A 19,232-nucleotide genomic window follows, 5' to 3' on the forward strand; every position below is an offset into this window, starting at 1 on the left:
CATGTAGCTGTTCAGTCTTGAGCTGAAATGATTTTAAGTGTAATGTCTCCCTCATCTGAAAAATTATTAACCCGTTATTTGTTCCTCTACTAGGACAGATCATTCTTGCTGGGGTTGATAACCAACTGATGTGAACCTGACTTTGAGCAGTGATTACGTGTCAGTATAAACAAGAATGACAAGCTAGCAGCTCAAAGATTTGTACTAGTGTTTAGTGGAATGGGAGATGGGGTAGAAAAGACTTTTCCCTTTTTCTGTCAAGAATTTGTAAAAACTTTCTTAGATTACTTACTGTGTCGCAGATGTAAATCTTTTCAGTGGTAAATCATAGATTTTTAAGTGAGTTATGGAATATTGATTAAAAACGGGCTGCAGGTGTTGCTTTAGATTGAGTTCAATAGCTATGCATGATTCACTCCTGTAATAGAGGCAGTTGGACTATAAATGAAAAATACAGTTTCCATATAGAAACATGTAAGTGGGTTAAAAATGTGCATGGGGAAGGCTGATTTTCAGATGAATAGGCATTATATTGGATTTGCTGGGGACTCTTAATTTAGAGGTGGCTAAGTGACAGTCTTGTTACTCATCTACTTCCATGACAGGCAGATTCTGTAGTGGTCACTCAGACAATGGGAGTCTGCAGAGAGTATTAACATAGAAACATTAATAAAATGATACAAAATGTCTTCAACACTAAATGGAAAGTTGAAGCTGAAGTGAGGGGCAGTTCTGCTTTAGGATGTTCTCTCAGGTCAAGTGTGGGTCTGATCAGTCTCTTCCTCTCTATAGTCAGTGGAGAACAACACATGCTCCTGGAAGACAACTCAGAGTGTGTGTCTCAGTGCCGTGTTTTGTGAGAGTGTAGGGAAATTGTGGTAGGGCTAGCTTATTTGGCTTTCCCTGCCCTGTAGACTGACGGTCATCTTGCCTGATTTCAGGTATCTATTTCAGGGTACAGTGAATCAGCCCCTGAAAGGTTCTTTTCACCTTTGGGGAAGGCAACAATATTTTGACAGTTGGTGGCAGGGGGGAAGAAGTAGGGGAAAAAAAAAAATCAGGAGGTAAATCTTGAAAAAATAGTATGCTAAAAAGTAGTAAATGCTTCTAGTCATACCTAGACAAAACATCCCATTGACATGACATCCCAATGACATAACACTGGGAGTTATCTTAAAGTTGCTGCCTCATTCAGTGTCCAGAGTTTGGGAGTACTTCTCCTGTCCTCTCCCAGCCCTTCTGCCACTCCACAAGTGTTTACAAATACCATTACTACTTACTGTTTTGACTTGTCCATTTTTATTACTGTTAGCAGAATTTTGGGAAAATACTTTGAAATAAACTGAAATAAAGCCATTTTTATTAATATTTTGTTGTAATAAGCTGATGTGCTTAAAATTGTGATAATGAGTCTTAAAGTAACTGAACAATTACTTACCATTTTATAGGCAGAAAGATATTTTGCGTGGGTGGCATGGACTGAATGAAGTTCCCAGTTTTAACTTTTTCCGGATAGCTGCATACATAAAAACAGAAGAGACCTGAACATAAGGTGCCTTTATGATGCATGATGATAAATGTATAGATGAAAGGAAAAGAATTTGTCAAAATTAATTGGGTAAAACTTCTGTAGATTTGCTTTGTCTTTGCCATGGGTTAATATTAAACTCCTGTTCTATTTTGGGGTGGGGGGTGTTCATTTCTGTCTGTTTGGGGTTTTTTTGGGTGGGTTTTTTTTTTTTTTTTAGAAAGTAATCTACTTTAAGGAGCATAAAGTCTTCCATTTTATTTATCTGTTTTATATAAATTAAAAGAAAATCACAGACTTCTCGCAGTCTAGAGAGCTTTTTAAAGACAGCATATTTCATGACTGCTGAACAGTAACTTGCTCTTTGAAATATCCACATAATAAAAATACACCATAAACATGATCCTCAAATGAGATATGTACGTTGTAATAGACTTGGCTTTTAAATTCAATCAAGACTGTTGCGTAACTTCATCTTTATGGCAAGTACTGAGCGTAGGTTGACAGTTCCTTCTGTTGTGGAAGATGAGTATTCATGGTATGAAGTAAAGCAAACTCAGAAAGGCATGTTGTTTCTTCTTGGAAACTTATAAGATGTCAGTGAAATGACTAAATTTTTACTTGGTTTAATAATGGAACATCTTTGACTACTAGTAAATAGTATCTGGCAACTTACCAAAACTGGAAGGATAAAACTGCTTATACCCTTTCCTGGTAAGCAGTGAAGGGATGTTTTATCCAGGTATGACTAGAAGCATTTACTACTTTTTAGCATAGTATTTACCTCTATTTTTTTCATGATTTACTTCCTTTTACCTTTTTTTTTCCAACTTCCTCCCACCCCAACTGTCAAAATATTGTTGCCTTTCCCAAAACAACAGAAGACTGAATGTGCAAGCATGTATACTTTAGTATACCTGCTTTTTATTGCCACTTTATCTGTATTAATTTGTAAGAATGGTCTTATGGAAGCTGGAGGGTGGTAATTATATAGAGTGCTGTTTTATAAGATGGATTGCTGAAAAGAAGCAAAGTAAGAAATGTTCAGTGTCTATGAAAAGCAGTTTTGCTTCTTCAGAAAGGGCTTTGCCTCTTCCTTTCTTTTAAATATTATAATACTGAAAATGAGTGTCTGTTAAATATGCCATTAACTTCAGCTAAATTGACATAATGTTGACAGTTATTATGAGAACTGTTTCAAAACTAATTATGCTAATTAGAATGTAACTACCAGTAATTGCATGTATTCAAACAGCACAGCAACACCCTTTTGTGTGTTTTATTTCCCAGATGCAAGACAGCCATTTGTTGCCTGAGAAGCTGCAAAATTATAACCTAGATAATAAATGATTGCAAACACATAAAATACATTCTTTAGAAACAATAATTGGTTAGATAAGTGAATGAGAGTATCTTGAGCAAACCACAATTTATAAAAAGGCCTTTATGTAAATGTTTTATTTTAGAATTGTAGGGAATTTTTCAAATCAATTAATGTCTGTATTCAGTTTTATGGAATGAGTATCAGGCATAGCTGAATTTATTTTTAAATACACTTATTAGAGGGCGAAAGGAACCTGCATCTGAAACTTGGGTTGCTTTAAATTGTCGCTCTTTCTGTCCAGGAATTCACGTCTTCAATGCTTAAGGTTGTTGGTTGTGTCTGTGAACAGCTATTTAATACTTTACAAGTTAATGAGCGTGTACAAGGATGGCAGTTGTGAGAAACGTGAAGAAGATATAATAGAAATTGCTTTAGTAGCTATCTTGGGTCTGTCTCTAAAATCTCCCCAAAATAGTTAGCTAGTTTTCAGAAATACTGAGTCTGAACTGAAGGAGTTATTTGAATGCTAAGCCATTGTATAGATTTGAATGCCATATTCTTGTTTTGACTTAAAACCAGCTCAACATCAAAGACTAATCACTGAGAATCTTTTTAAAATGGGAAGTATTTATTCCTATGAAATGGTAAAATTGCTACGTAATGGTAGCAGGTTTTCCGTGCTTCAACTGCTTCTAGCTTATAAGACTAGAGAGTTGTTCTCCCTTGTGTATTTTATTTCACTAACTCCTTACCCATGAATATGTATTTGCATTCATATTTCTTTATCTGTATTTGCCTTCTAACAGATTCTTAATTGCAGTTCTAATTCAGTGGTTCTAATTTAGTAGTAGAGAGAGGGAAATGAACATCCATCTTCGTAAGCACTCCTTTATACTCAATATTTGTACACAGTAAAAGGCTGGAGTAGACCTGGTCCAGAGCCCTGAAACTATAATACTTTTTGACAAACTGATGCAAGAAGTTGATGACTGGGTGCTCTGTTTCACAAATCTGGATATATCTCTATATCATTGTTTTTTAAATAGTCACTGCACATTTGGGTTTAAAACACATTTGTATATTCAGTTTCTTGACAGAGTTCTAGATGTTTGACTTCTTTCCTAAATTGTCCGATCAAAACTAATGGCTTTATTAATTCTGATGCTTTTCTTGCTCATTCTTGGTGGATGAAATACAGAAGTGGTGATGGCCGGGGTTAACTCTCCTCCCATTGAGAGCTTTTGATTTCTCAGAATTGAGAACAGATCTTGTGCTGCAGAGTATCGTTAGTTAAAGAACAATGGGAAAAGTAGTTTAAATAATAATCTCTCATAGAAGACTGACCTAGGTTGAAAAGTCTTGCAAGCGTATCCAACATATGTTCGAAACGTACTCACTTGGTGGTGAAGTAGGTCTCCTCCCATCAGCCTTAGTTAGCTTCCAGCTGACAGGATGTATTTGAGTGTATTCTAGAACTCAAAGGAGATGTTACTCCAAGTACTTTGCACAGTTTATTAGAGCTGAATGTAGGTATAATCCTCTTCTGTATCCTATGAATGGTATAAAACCAGTAGATATCAAATGTGTGTAGCAACTAGCATTATATCCCTATTTTGTACATGAACACCGTGCTTCTATTTTCCAGGTATCCCATATAATGATCTTCCTCCCTCATGAGAGACTTTCCCCAAACAGTGAAAAGTCTCACTAGGACCGGTTTCTGCTTCTAGATGATGAAGAAGCTGGGGCTGTTAAAATTACCTTCCTTAGACTGTGTTGTCAGCTGAGTGTGCCTTATTCTTTTAGATTTTCATTTGGTCTGCAGGACCCGTGCAGTAGAGATCAGCGAGCTAGGTTAAATGTAGCGCTTCATCCCTAGAACTGAAGCTTCTGACTGTATGTTAGTAGTGACTCTAAATAAGGGTTTATTCTGCTTGTCTGCTGTGATATTTGAGTTCTCTGTGTGTGATGTTAGTGGTGGTTATCTTAAAATGTCGTCTAGAATTGTATTGCCAGTATCTTTTAAAAAGAAGAAAGTGGAAAAAGTGGAAAGTGTTATAAAAGTGAGGCCACAAACTTTCATGCTTGTAAAATTAGCCACATGAGAAGCAAGGGAGTAATGGTGATTTGGCAGTAAACTATCCAACTAGAAGAAATTGATGTGTAATCATTTATAGTGTTTGAAGTTTAGACGCCTTTCTGGGAATACAAGCTTTCTCAGCTTGTTACTGGACTTTGCTTAGAGGATAACTGAATAAAATGTTATAATCTGTGATTAACAAGGAATAAGACTCAGGAATTTAGTGATGGACTTTCCTGGCCTTAGATCAAAAGCTTCTGCAACCCCTTAAAGGATTTGTAGGGGTGGAAGTGAGAGGGAGATAAAGAGGGTAAAAAGGACATGGAGAGCAGGAAGAAAAGAGACTGGAAAAATGACTGGCACTGGGGTGGATTTAGGAAAATTTAGCTATAATGTTGTCTCCTAGTCTCCAACACAAAAAGCGGAAGAAAACTGACTACTGGATTTCATTGTGTAGCCAGTAATCACGTTAATTCAAACACTGATTCATCTATAGTTTTTAACATTTAATGAGAAAATATTTAATAAGAAGTTGCTTGAGAAGCATGTGCTGATGCACAGATCTACTGCTGATGGTCTGATTTCCACTCTCGGAAGTATGTGTTAAAATTTTAAACTAATGTCACTCACAGCTCTAGCTTTAAAATAAGTCAGATAAAATAGGCATGGGGTAATACTGTTGTAAGTGTAGGAAAATCATTGTCAACACTTCTGCTGTCTGCAGTCGGGTTCTGAAGGCATAGTAAGAGGTGCTGATAACCTGAAAGTGAGTACTCCTTGTGTTGCCTAGGTGGGTAGCAGTAGGTTAGGGCATTATTTGGGTTTCCTATGGAGCAAGTACAACCTCCCTGACTGTTCTTAGCAGTCCTAGGAATTTGGTACCTATGCATAATTAGGATGAGATTATTAATTTAAAAAAAAGGCTGTAGAGGCTAAGGTACTGCTCCACTGAACTGAATTTTAATAGCGAAACCATGTGTTGTCAAGACACTTCATCTTAAGCATTGTAGAAATTTTTTTCCTGATGCTGCTTGAGACTAATTATCGCTGTAGAAAACTTGATTTCTGTTGTGGCAGTTTCAGTTTTCAGAAATGTGGGTATTGGAACTCTGAACTTCCTAGTGAAGTTTGGCCTAAAATGGTGGATTTTGCTTGGAAGCTGATGAGGTATACTCCTTTCTGCTCAGTTTCTTTGCTGTGGTGCAGTATCCTTATATTAAGGGATGACTAGATATGGCACGTTTTTAAATCGATGCAGTAACATTTTTGTTTTCCTCTCTGTGTGTCAACATGCTTTCATGCCTATGGTACTTGCAGAGTGATTGTAATGTAGCAGAGGATGGAAGCAGACAGAGTGGGAACAGTAACTCTCATTCCTCAAGCTGAAGTACTCCCATGATTCTGATGATGGCTATAACTCTCAAAACAAAGAGACTCAAACTGAATTGAATGACACTGCTGACTTACAGGCACTGGAGCAGGGAGGGGAAATATAGTTTATGCAGATCTCTCTGGTGGGAATGGAATTTCCTCTTCTTTGATTTTGCTTAGTTCCAAACAAGCAGAAGTATATAGCAGGGATTTTTCTGCAGGCATTTTTCAATTTGAGAACGTACTGCAGAGCCTACTTTTGTGTTGGACGATGAGCTGCTACCTCTAATCTCTTACGTTCCTAGGTTTAAAAGCAGATGCAGTTTTACTGACTTAAGTCTTTGAGTGGATTGACTGCCACAGTTTGGCCTTGGCACGTGCTGCTGGGTATTTGTACCTCTGGGTTTTAGTCAGACTTGTACATTCAAGTGGAATCAGATGTCTTACTGTAAACTGCAATTCTGTCCTGTAGAAGCAGGTGGGAATGTGGACTTTGCTAATTTTTACCTTACATTACCTGTTAATATTCCTGCAAGCCCTCCCTTGGGCTGATAGAACAGCACTTTAAATTATTCTGACTTCACTGGTGAAATGCAGTCACCATGTTTGTTCCACTCTTCTGTATGCTGTCACAGTGGACTGGTGATTTTTAGCATCAACTCTGTTTTCATCTCAATAAAGCTAGAAAACATTTTACTTTTTCTTTCATCACAGTATGCCCTATTGTGGTGCATATGTCTATATCCAGTTCCATCATATTTTTAGTAAAGCAATAGTACATTCTTCCATTGTGTTGTGGAGATTAAAAAACCTAGGTAAGTGCTCAAGTGAATCTAGTGTCATTTGAGTAAAAGATGTAATAATCAGCAGGAGATTGGTTAACTGCTACTCTTTCGTGAATGCCTTTAACCCTTGATTGTTGCTGAATATCTGCAATTATGTGGTGCAGTGGAAGATACTCAGTGTGTGGTCAGTTTAATTCAGAAATTATGATTGGCTTTGTAATGGGCGGAATAACTTGATGATAATATACACTTGGCTGATCACAAATTCCTAATTCTCTGTGTTAGGTTATCTATTCTAAAAAGGATGAAAGTTGTTAGTAAGAAGCAAAGTTGAATTACGAGATTGCCTGCTGTAAATAAGGGAGGAAAGAGTGAGCTCAAGTTAACTGAGAAAAACTAACCTACAACTGAAGTGGAATCTCAGTGTATTTCATTAATTATTTGGCCAGTAAAAGCATATCCTGAATGAATTCCCTAGCATGATGCTGTTTTTCCAGTAACCTGTAATTATGAATAAATGGGGTTTTTTTGTATGCTTGTTATACGTGCTCTTCTTATCAAATATGGGACAAATTAAAACTAGTGATCAGTAGGAGATTATTCTGAACTTCTGTAGTTTTCTGGAGTTTTATTCTGAACTTCTGTAGTTTGGTTTGTAATGGATCTTAGGTCTGTGGGGAGTCAAGACTTTGGCAAGGTGAACTACCTTCTGAATTAATTTGAATGTTGAAATGCTTAACTACTGCTCTCTAATGAAGGAGGGTGCTCTTGTGAAAAAGAATGACCACGTAGTGAGAAGTGTTGAATCTTACAGTGGAAATAACAGCATTATACTTCTTTAAGGGAAAGTACATTAATATGTTATCTCATTGAGAAAATGTTTCAGTACTGCAAGTATTGAAATTCAATGCTTCTAAAATGGAAAATGGGGCATCAAAATAAAGGAGACTAGAGGCATCATTGTTCAGAGTGATTTAAAAATAAAACAAGAACTTAAACCCTTCCAAAGTTTAATCATTGTGGTTGGAATGCAGCTTGTCTATTACAGTTTTCACATAACCAAACTTCTAAGTATCTAGGAGGGTTTACTCAGAGTGTAATTGCTGCTGTTACTGTTTTGCCATGAGAATTTTTTAAGAATTTGCTTCCTTTTCCATATACAGAATCTAAAATGCTCTGAGCCAAGTGTTAGAAAATGGCTCAACTTAGAAGATTCTTTTTATTTGTTCTCCAAAAACTCTGGGGACTACAAACTTTCAGATTTAAAATGATGTAACTCCTGTATGTTTTTTGTTTGGCATTCCTTGGGGAAATACTGAAACAAGTAGTTCAGCAACTTTTTTAAAAGGCAGAACACTTTGTTACATGTGTAACTACTCAGTTCTTGTTGAAAAGAGATCCATGAGGGAAACAGACTGTACTCCTGATGTGCCTGTGCTTTCAGAAATAAATTTATTTTATGCTATTGTATAATTATGGAAAATTGGGAAAATTGGAGGGCTTGCTATCTTGGTTGGATTGGTGATTCATCTATGCTTTTTGCTGCAATAAGAAACGCAGTGTTTGATGCAAAAGGCAGAACCAGTGAAGCTGAAACGTCTGTTGTAACCAATGTTCTATATGTTCTGTCATTGAAAGGGAGGTTGATTACTTATTTAAAACTTACTTGAATAAGTTTGCTTCTTCAACGATTATTTTTCGTCTGATATTTTCATGACTGATGTATTACCTCTAAGCCCTCTGAATAGCTAAACCAGAAAAGGGTTGGTGCAAGTAGGATTTTGTTTGCAGGTGGCATGAAAACCCAGTATGTACCTATGCTGTCTATGGAACGTGCATCCTTTTTTTTATGGCTACTCTTACAGGTATAATTGAGACTGTTAGCAGGGTATAGGTTGTTTAGTATGAAAAAGCAGTATATTTTCAAGAACCTTAAGATATGATCAGAAAACCAATAGTATTTTCTTTTTTCAAGAAACACCACAGTCAACTGTACTGCTTTATGTATAAGAAATTGTTGCACCCCTACCCTGTCCTGTGGCTTGCCACTTCTGTATATTTATTAGCTCTAGAAGAAGAGAATTACAGTTTTGCTAACTAAGGAATTTTTAATTTCTCCCTGCTCGTTATGCACTCACAGGAAGCAGTGCCTTGAAAACATCTGGGTGGTCAAGCATGTCTGTGTTCTTTTCCTGAGGGGTACTGGTTATCATGTTGAGCCCTGAAAGGGAGCTGTTGGTTTCACATGGAACATTTATTTCATACCTTTTCTAAGCCCTTAAAAGGGACATTAGGCAAAGGTATACAGGGGTATAAATGACTATGTAGATGAAATACTGTAACTTTTGTGCTTTGAATATTAAAATGTGTATTGTTTACATTGTCTAAAATTGTATGTGACTTATGCCATATTAGTAGTTAATGACAATGTTATGGTTGTTCCTCGATTCTGTTAAATGAATTAGTTTCTGAGAATTGCAATGTATGTTAGTAATTATTAATGAATTGTCTTCATCAATCTCATAATTTTAAAAAAGGTACCTTTAGCTCCTAACACTCTAAAATGGGCGAATTGCTTTCCCTGTTTCCTAAAGTAATGTGCAAGTGTTGGGGTCACCATTAGCCGGTGTCCTTATTTCTCTGTGGGGGAACAGGAATGACACAACACCAATATGATGATCAGATCGTCCACCTTTATTTCCCAATCCTGGTTACATTTATATTCTACTAAGTTCCGTACACACGCTCATCTATCTTCTAATAGGCTACAGGTTATCTGCACGCGCTGTTCATGCGCCTCTACAAGCATTTGCATTGGTTAACTGCAATTAGTACGTAAAGCCCAAAACTTGCCAAAAACTCCCTTGTCTCATACCCTGTTTTGCTCAGACTTGTGTGCTTTTGCTGACCACAGGTGTTTCTCACTTCTCTGCTATCTTGTGTGTTTTTGCCATCTTCATCCTTGCATTCTTCTGCCTGCACTAACTTCCCTCCAGTGTGGCCCAGACTCCTACATGCAAGTTCATATATCACTGCGTATCTTCTATGGGGTAAATGAAATCTTGGAAAATAAATAATGAAAACCAAGTGGTGGATTTTCATTACCCTGTTCAGATAGTTTGTGATAAAGCTGGCCTATATCCCCTCACTGATTCAGTATCTTAAATATGCTTTCCTGTTAATAGTGAAACAAACGAGCCATCTGTGATTGTGTAAGAGGAAATTCTTGCTCTGTATATTGTAGAGCTACAGTTCTGTCTGCTAGTCTGTACATAATAGACTAAAAACGTATCTGCTGCTTTGGGTGGATTACAGCTGTCCTTATCTCAGTGACAGCGTAAGCGTGGGTCTGTCAATTTTGGCTGCTAATTTTGATGAAATGTCTCACTTTCAATACTGTAGCCGATTTCAGTGACACTTCACAGAGCAACAGAGCTTTTAGAACTTGAAGTAGCAAGAGGCAGATGGATAGTGTGTTTCCATAGCCTTTTTTACCTCAGAAAACATTAAAAGCATTGCCTTAAAGAAAACTCTTGAGGAATGTAACAGTAGATAGTGATACTATAAGTTTCTGATTTATGTAAGATGGCTAGGTGTTGATCTGTGTAAAATTCTTTAAAAATTGTCTTCATTTTGATTCACTTCCACAGTGTCTCACATAAAAGTAGCAGAGATTCCTGATATCCGAGCTTCAGTAGCCCAATAGTTCATCTTCCTCACTGCACATAGGAATAACTAAAAGCTTTCTATTCTACAGGGGTATTTGGTGCTGCAAGTAGTGATTCAGACTGTAGCTCCAAGAAATACATTCAGTAGTATTCCTTATAACCTGTTCACCATCCAGAGAAATAGTGTCTCTTTCTCCTTGCAATCTAAAGGTAAACATCTGGTTAAAAACAAATCCAAAAACACACCGATGTACAGAAACCTCACCTTAAACAAAAAGAGTTTGTTGCATGTATGTTCTTGATCACAAAGGAGATTTACTTCATCCATGTGACCATGGAGACTTGCAAACCCAGAAGAATATCAAGTCTTCTAGGAATGATACTTCAGAGCTGATGCTCTAAAGCCTTTCAGAGCCTGTGGCCTTCCTATCCACTATGAATGAAATGTGAATCAAATTCTGGCAATATCTTTGACCACCTCCCAGTGGTAGACCCCATGCTGACTCTTTCTTCTCAAGCCACACCATAGGTCTCAAAGTTTTCAAACACAAATTTGTTTGTGTTGCCACAATTCTGCTGGCAGGAGACCTATAGAAATTGGGAACTGGTTCTTAAAAGCTTGAACTTGAAGGATTAGAATGATACAATAGTAATTGTGTATTGACTTGTGATGTGACGATAACAATATATAGAAAAGATGTGGATGAAGATCCTTAACTCGGCTACAGAGGTTAGGTCTGGTTCGATGCATGAATTTTTGTGTGTGTGCTGGGTGCACATACGTGTGGTTGGCAGGTTAACTTGCACTGCTTCACACATGCAAAAGCAGTATTTGCATGAGTTTGTTTCAAAACCATTGTAACTACAACATCCAACAGGGCACACTCTGGTATGCTCTAGTTATTTCTCTCTTCTCTAATGTGCTTAGAAAAAGGCTGCATAGGAATTAGTGTTAAACACTTCCATATTTTTCCATTCCTGTACTTGTAAAAACAAGTATCTGTAGTTATAGTGTGTCCACTTACCTGGACTTCTGAAAATATGGCATGTACAATATTTTAATTTTTCTGCTAATGGTCACTTGAATAGTTTTATCAGTGGACAAAAATACAATGAAGAGCTCCCTTTTTTACCAGTGCTGGGGAAAAATAGTTCCTATTCTTTTGGATTGCAAGTTATCAGAATGTAAGGCAATTATTGCATTGCTTGTGTTCTATTCTAAGGATTTGATTTTTCCATTTGGGAAGAAAATAATGATTTTAAAAACCTGGGATGCTGTAGAGTATTTAAAGTAAAGGAAATATCCCTAACAGAAATAGATTTAGAGGGCAGAGTATAAGTGAGTTGTTCCATGGTACATAATAAATACAATTTATCATATGCTGCCACCATGTGTAGTATGAAAGTGGCAGCCACACATGGGATACGTGTATACATAAAATTAAAATCAAATTTAATTTTCATTGTAAAACTGTAGTTACATATTCATATGTATTTTCACATGATCAAGTTTTATCTTTTAATTGGGTGATTTTGGTAATCACAGTAATTTCTAAGTTCTCTTACTTCTGTCAGTGAATATTCTTTTCTAAGTGAAGCAATATGATTAGTGCAAAAAAATAACTGTTGAATGAGGAAATAAACTCTCTAAATCTGTGTAATTGTCCTGAAAACTATCTGCTGCCACATTCCTTTTCAGCTTTAAATAAACCTGTACTTAGGGGTATGTATCTAAATTAATTCTGAAACATCCTCCACATTTGATCAGGTCAAATGCTGCATTTATGGGGGAAAGATTTTGGAAAAAGTTGAGGCTATTAATCATCTTTCCTAAAATAATTTTGCCTTCCCTGATGGGGAAACAATTTAAAAAACCAAAGTTTCCTTCTTCATATTCTGTTTACATATGCTATTTTGTGGTGTGTGTACAACTGAAGTGTGCCATTCTGCTACAAGTGATGTGAAGGAATGTCTGAGGCAGTTTGCTGTATTTCGTATGTATATAAGGATAGTATTGTTAAAACATTCCAAAGAGCATGTTTATACTTCATGATTTTCCTTCTAAACCACAACTTTTTCAATATCACGATCTTTTCTGCCATGATTTTGATAGTTAATATTACTGAAATAATAAGCTGAAAAGTAATGAAAGACTCCAGCTGAAAATAGCAGGCTTTATGTCATTTTAAACACACAGATGCACCTTTGATGATATGTAAAAAGATTCATAGAGTACGAGAAAATTCAGTTGATGCTTGCTTCATTAGTTGCAGACCTCTGCCTTTCAGTACCTTCCGATATGCTGTTATAAATTTCAGGATAAATTTAGGAGAATGCCACTTTTAGAATTGGCAGTGAATGCACTTTTCATTGAAAGGTAATTTTGGTCCTTTCTACTTGGGATTAATCTCATCCTCCACTGGAAGGCAGTCTTCTCTTTGTTTCATTCTCCTTCCTTCCTTCCTATTATTATTATTTAGGTAGCTGTACCACTGATCTTTAGTTTCTTGCAAAACAAAGTAATGCTTGTACCCTGTTTGTCTGTAGTTTTTCTGTTTCTTCATGCAGGTGACTTCTTTGCTTCGCCTGCTTGTAATTCTTTCTGTAAATTGTCCATGTACACAGTTAGAACTTCTGTGATACTTGAGGTGCTTTGTTAGGTTGTGGACCTTGTGCATCTGTGCCTGTCAGTGATACATTACTTGGTATGGCTTTTTTGTGCTATTGTTGTGCAAGTAATGAATTCATAGACTTTTTCATGCCTTATAGACCTCTCAGTATAGAACACTTAATTCATACATCTTCATTAGTTGGTTATGTATAGTTAGATGTGCTAAAATGATTGTTGGAACAAAACCAGCTACACTTCAGTATTATTTACTTTTAAAGAAAGTGATAACTTGTGCATTGGGAGGTTTTATATTTCAGTGATTAAAATAAAACTTGTGTAAGTATGTATTTAGATTGGGTTTATAAATGCCAACAGCCTTGAAGCTGAAACCTGTGGTGTGTCATGAGACAAATGGTAAGGTTTTGCCTCTCACCCTTGAAATCTGACAATCTTTTGCTATTGCCTCAAATTAATTTTTGCTGTCCTCACTGGAAGCATAACAGCAGCGTTTAAATTGTGATTTATTTGCCTGTGTCTTCTTTGGAAACAGAGAACTACAGAAAAGATAGGATGTGAGCACCCATGGATGTGAATTATTGGGAAAAAGTTTTAAAGTGTTAGCACAGAAGAAAGAAAAGATGTTTTGAAATTGATATGGGAAAAGAGCCGCATTGGGAGAACCCAAAGGAGATACCTGTATATCCTTAACGTAACTCTGCTTTCAGTTCTTTTCACAGAGGTGAGGGATCTAGTCACTTTTCAGTTCGATTCTGTAAAGTGAAAAAGTTTTCACCAGGTTCAGAATGCTGTTTAAAGAGATGTTATACTTCAAAAATAAATTAATTCAGGAGAGTTGAGTAGCCTTTGTTACAGAGGAGGTCAGACTTGACGGTCACAATGCTCCCTTCTGGCCTACGAATCTATAAATCTATCAGTGTGTTTGATTTTCTTGTCTCCCTCTTGTGGAACTGCAGTTTTGGTCAGTATGAGCTGCTTTCTTGCAGAGCTGAAATACAGCTCTGATCCTGTAACTGAAATCGGCAACGGCTAAGTTTAAGCCATTGATCTGAGGTTATGGATGCATTTGGAGCTGGAGACATGGAGAGTCAGGGAAGGGGAAACATGTCCAGTTAATGTTTTTTAATTCTGATAAAAACTTACTGCTTTTTAAAATTATATAGTTTGGAGGTCTCAGAGAAATGCAGCTTAATGAGAGTGCTGAAATTTTATTTTTCTTTTATTGTAAAAAGTGTGAAACCATAATCTTAATGTATTTCATTCATATGAAGAAAAGTGCGGGGGCAAGGGGGCAAATACAGCAGCCTTTTCTTTCTCTGTTCTTCAGATAAGCTTTGCTCAGTGTTATCCTTTCAGCAATCCTTCTTTTTTTTTTTTTTTTTTTTTTTGGTCTAAATGGTCTTGCCCCTAGCAGGTTTTACTACTATGGAATGTACATGACCACTTCTTGAAATGATGCAATCTGACCAGAAATAAATATTTTTTTCATACTAGATTTGAGGGTGTGATTGTTATAATCCTCATCTTAGACTGTTAATGGGTGAATACCTAATAGCATGATGACGGCTTTTAGAAAAAAATCATTGATTTGTTTAACCAGCAGCTTAGCTGATAAGAAGTCCAATACTTCTTTCCTCCTTGGGTTCTGTGTTTTCAGACATAACCTTTTCGGGTTCAGCACCTAGTTTTTGGCGGAGTTTTCCTGGCTTCAATCAGGTCAGCTGAGCTGGTGCGAGGCGCATGAGTGACATGCCCAAGGTCGCAGCCTGACCTGGTGGCTGCGGTGTTCTGCACCCCAGAGAGTCCATCTTCCCTCCGCTTCAAACGGCAAATCCCGCAGGGGTAATTTCTTACAAAGTGCTATTACAGTATGTTATTACTGTCGCATTTTGCAAGTAAACGAAAACTTATTATTCATCTCTTGCCTGCCTTGAATTGAAAGAAAATGAGACGGAGCAAGGTAAACAAGCTCAAACAGACTGTGAAATTACACATGATGGGAATGCTATTTTCTGACTGCTTACCCTAATGCCATGGGCTAACGCTCCATCTAATGACGGCATTTAGGCAATTTTTACCTCAGCATATTTTGATCCGGTGCGAATAGCGCCGTGACTGACACTGGCCCGCGGTGCCGTGGTGCGGGGCGGGCTGGCAGCCGGGCGGTGGCGGTAAGCGGGCCGGGCCCGGCGGCGGCGGGAAGCGGGGCGGCGCGCCCCGTCCTTTCTTCCTCAGGGACGGGCTGGACCTGGCTGCGCCGCGGGGCGACCGGCGATCCCAGCCCCCCCCCGCCTCGCCCCGCCCCGCGGCGGCGGCGGGGCAGGGGCACGTCGGCCTGGCAGGGCGCGCGGGGCCGGGGTGGGGCCGTCGCGTCGGTCCTCGGCCCGGGCCCCGCGCGCGGGGCTGCCCCGTCGCCGCGCGCCGAAGTTGCCGGGGTGCACAACTCGCCCGGTCACGTGCCCCGGCGGCGCCAATCGGCGCAGCCGTGATGTCAGCGTTCAGCAGCCGCCGGGATGCGGAGCGGCGCGCGGGGTCCGGGCAGTCCGGCGGGGCCAGGCGCCGCGCGGCGTGAGGGCGGCGGGGCGGCGCAATGGACGAGCCGGGCATCCTGCGGAGACGGGGGCTGCAGGTAGGGGCGGCCGGGCGGTGCCTGCGGGGCCGGTCCCCCCCGCGGTGCCGGTCCCGAAGTTGCCCTCACCTGCCGTGAGGCGCCGAGTCGTGCCGGCGGGCCCGGCGGCGGGGGGACACCTGTGGGCGTGAGGGTCGCGGCGGCGGCCGGGCTTGGGAGCAGCGCGACCGTCGGCCCCGGCGGGCGGCGGCGGCGGGTGCGGAGGTGTTGTCCGCCGCGCCCGGGCGCCTCCCGGTAGCCGGCGAGGCGGGAGCGGCGGGAACGCTGCGGGGTGGTTCTCCCCGGCAGCGGTGCGGTAACGACGGGGAACAGACGGCCATTAGCTGAGGGGGAAAGTTTCGCCTGCTTATGGCTGTCGGGGCGTTCGCGGCATACTTTGTGGAACGGCGAGACGGGAGCGTTGCCGTTTTCAGTCAGCTGTTGGCTGACTTCGCCGCCGGCGTTCATAAACTCGAGAAAATGACGTATCCCAAATGGAGTGTGGGTTTGGTACCGTATGGTGTTTGAACTCAAGACTCGAGCCGTATATACTCTTTGGATAATGTATCAAACGCTCAAATTTGGGTGTTCTGTTTTTTTTTGGTTTTTTGTTGGGGTTTGTTTTTTTTTTTGGCAGAAAGTGCACTAATTACGAACGTGTGACAACAATCGAGTATAGGGTGTAGTTACTTTTTTACTTTTTCACCAAAATGGAGCACCACTTCAAACTACATCATTCTGGCCCATTGTTTAGAAAGCCCCTTTGCTCAAGTCCCTCTCAGCGATGAATGTACTTCCTTTCTTTTGTTTTCCTTTACATCCGCAATGTTTCAGTGGGAGGAGGGTGAAGAGGAAAGCCTCCTTACATTTGGGATCGTTATTCTTAAGTAATGTAAAACTGTTTATAATGTTTAAATTGAGCTGAACTTGCACAGTTCTGAACTTTTCAGAAAGATGCCCTTTCTGATCAGTGCTTTCAACTTGGTACTGATCAAGTGTGACAGTTTCTAGTAGATGGATGAAGACAAGCAGAATCTATAGCCCATGTTGTTATGTAGCATAGAGAAGGCCTAAAATTCTCTGGGGCCTCTTAGTCTTTCAAGAATCCATTAGCTTTTCTTTAACTTTTTGTGTGACAGTATTTGCCTCTGGAAAGTCAATAACTATCATAAACAGATTCTGAGATTTTGATTAGTCCTTAAATCCAAAATATTTTCTATTAATTGATTGTAAAGTGGGAAGGAGGATCTTTGCTGCACGTTGGTACTGCCCATGACAGCTTTTAAAGGAGAGGATTTCAAAGTTTCACGAGGTTGATCTTCACAGTGAAACTGGATCTCCACCTGCTAAACCTGCTGTAATCCACTGAGTAGTGGAAACCGAATTTCTGCTGCTTGACAAAAGTCGAACAGCAGTCTGTTCTGATTAAGGGATAACTTAAACCTTAATATGAAAGCCTTTTGTTGAGTTCTGCAAACGCTATTTTTGACTTTTTTTTATGTTGTTGTTGTTTTCTGTAACTTTAACAAAGTAATTTTGAATGAATACCAAGAATATTTCACAGAATACGTGCTTACTCCTGCATATGCTTACGTGGTCACTTAAGAGTATTAAAAGCTATATAGTGAATAATCCCAGTACCAGAAAGACAAATTCATACTTGCGGTGCATGCAGTAATAAATTGTTTTCAAAGATGTGTACCCCATGACTGTCATTAGAATCTGAGCCTAGGGTGGAGGAAAATAACCAGTGGTCAAAAGTGTTCAAGTTGATGTGCTGTCATCTAGAGAAAGATGGAGGGGGAGAAATCCTTTTTACACTCAAGTTGTGTTCAGCAGACCCTTAACCGAATCTGTCTTCATATTGTCTCACTTCCCTCATGTTCTTGCGTTGCTCTGTTTTTATTTTCATCTGCTGTTCATGCAATTAGCCTAGAGACTAGTATGATGAATTTGTGAGCTGGAAAACAGATGATATGACATGTGACAAGGGGTGTAGCCCCTGTTCAATTCTTGTTAGTAAATACTGATTAGATTAAGTCTCCGAGTTGTCTGCTTGGCTGAAATTTGCTTTTTACAGTATACCCGAAAGTAATGAGTTGGTTATTTTATTGTAGTTCTTACCATTAAAAAACCCCTAAATAATTCTACTGTTACGTTGTTCTGTGGGAGTAATCCATGTATTTTTTTTGTCCCCTCTTTTTCATGTGCTATTTACACTTCCCTTTAAAGGCTGTTGAGAATACTCTGAAAGGTTGTTTTTTTTTTAAAAGAAAAAGAAAGACAATGGGTTAAGACTGTTATGAAATACTGTGCTCTTCAGTGAAAGGTCAGCTAACTTTACTTCATACGACTTTGTCAGTTCTTTTGGTTAGAAGTAGAAATGATAAAAGCAGGTAAGTCTGCTTAAAAGCTGTGTGCTTTCTCAGGTGAAGGTGCATTTAAATTAAACCAGTCCTATAATGGGAAGCAGCACATGCTTAAAAACAAAATTGGTGCAACTGCTGTTTTTTTCTGTTTGTACACTATTTGCTTCAAAGCTTGATTTACAGGGCATGCAAACCATTTCCTTTTAGATGGGAACTTGATGTAGTTGTGTTTAATGCTGTGTACCATCATGCTGTGTTTAAAAAAAGCCAGGAAGCAGCTTGAATTGAATCTCAAAATATAAGCCTTAAGTAAATATGTAGGCTTCGATAAATCTTGGTTTGGGTTGATATGTGGGAAGGTTTTCCTGGTGCTCAGGCTTCTAAGACAGAAACTGAGCCTTTAATTTGTTGCATCCTGAATACATACACTTATTTCATCTTACTACCACCTCTTTATGTCCAGTTACTTATATTGAAGCTTCTGAATCTGTAGTATGTGCTCTTTTTTGGTGAGCAGATTCTGAAGCATTAATTACAAAGAATACATTTTATTTGTAACAAACTTCAGGAGAAAATTGACCATTCCTTTCAACTTCTAAAACTGCTAAGTATAATTTAGTGTGGATTGACATGAGTATCTCTTGAAAATAAGTTCTTAAAAAAATGAAACCAGCTAACTACTACTTGCATGTTTTTCATCACAGTTCTTGATTGTATTCTGCTAATAACCTATGTTTCATCTTTCTTCTGTGAATTTGTCTAGTAGAAGTTTGTCCGAGCACTGTGTTTTATACTGCCTTAAACGAAAGATTACAGACCCATGTGATGTTGGATATAGGTAACGCATATTTCCTGCAGTCTGTAAGAAGG

The 19,232-nt window shown here is 38.9% G+C and overlaps 1 protein-coding gene across 2 annotated transcripts in view; it reads left to right on the forward strand.

Moving 5' to 3' along the window:
* The window catches only part of MAST4 (microtubule associated serine/threonine kinase family member 4), a 244,213-nt gene that overhangs the window by 19,374 nt on the left and 205,607 nt on the right, over window positions 1–19,232 (forward strand). The window contains exon 1 of one of the 2 annotated variants that reach the window (XM_074855041.1): window positions 15,927–16,014. The exons of the other annotated variant lie outside the window; for it this stretch is intronic. Coding sequence (XP_074711142.1) covers window positions 15,976–16,014 — 39 coding nt within the window. The 5' untranslated portion in view covers window positions 15,927–15,975. Of the gene's footprint in view, window positions 1–15,926; window positions 16,015–19,232 lie in introns of those variants that run through there. 2 annotated transcript variants of the gene reach the window in all.

The sequence above is a fragment of the Strix uralensis genome, chromosome Z (assembly GCF_047716275.1).
Source record: "Strix uralensis isolate ZFMK-TIS-50842 chromosome Z, bStrUra1, whole genome shotgun sequence".
Classification (NCBI taxonomy): Eukaryota; Metazoa; Chordata; class Aves; order Strigiformes; family Strigidae; genus Strix; species Strix uralensis.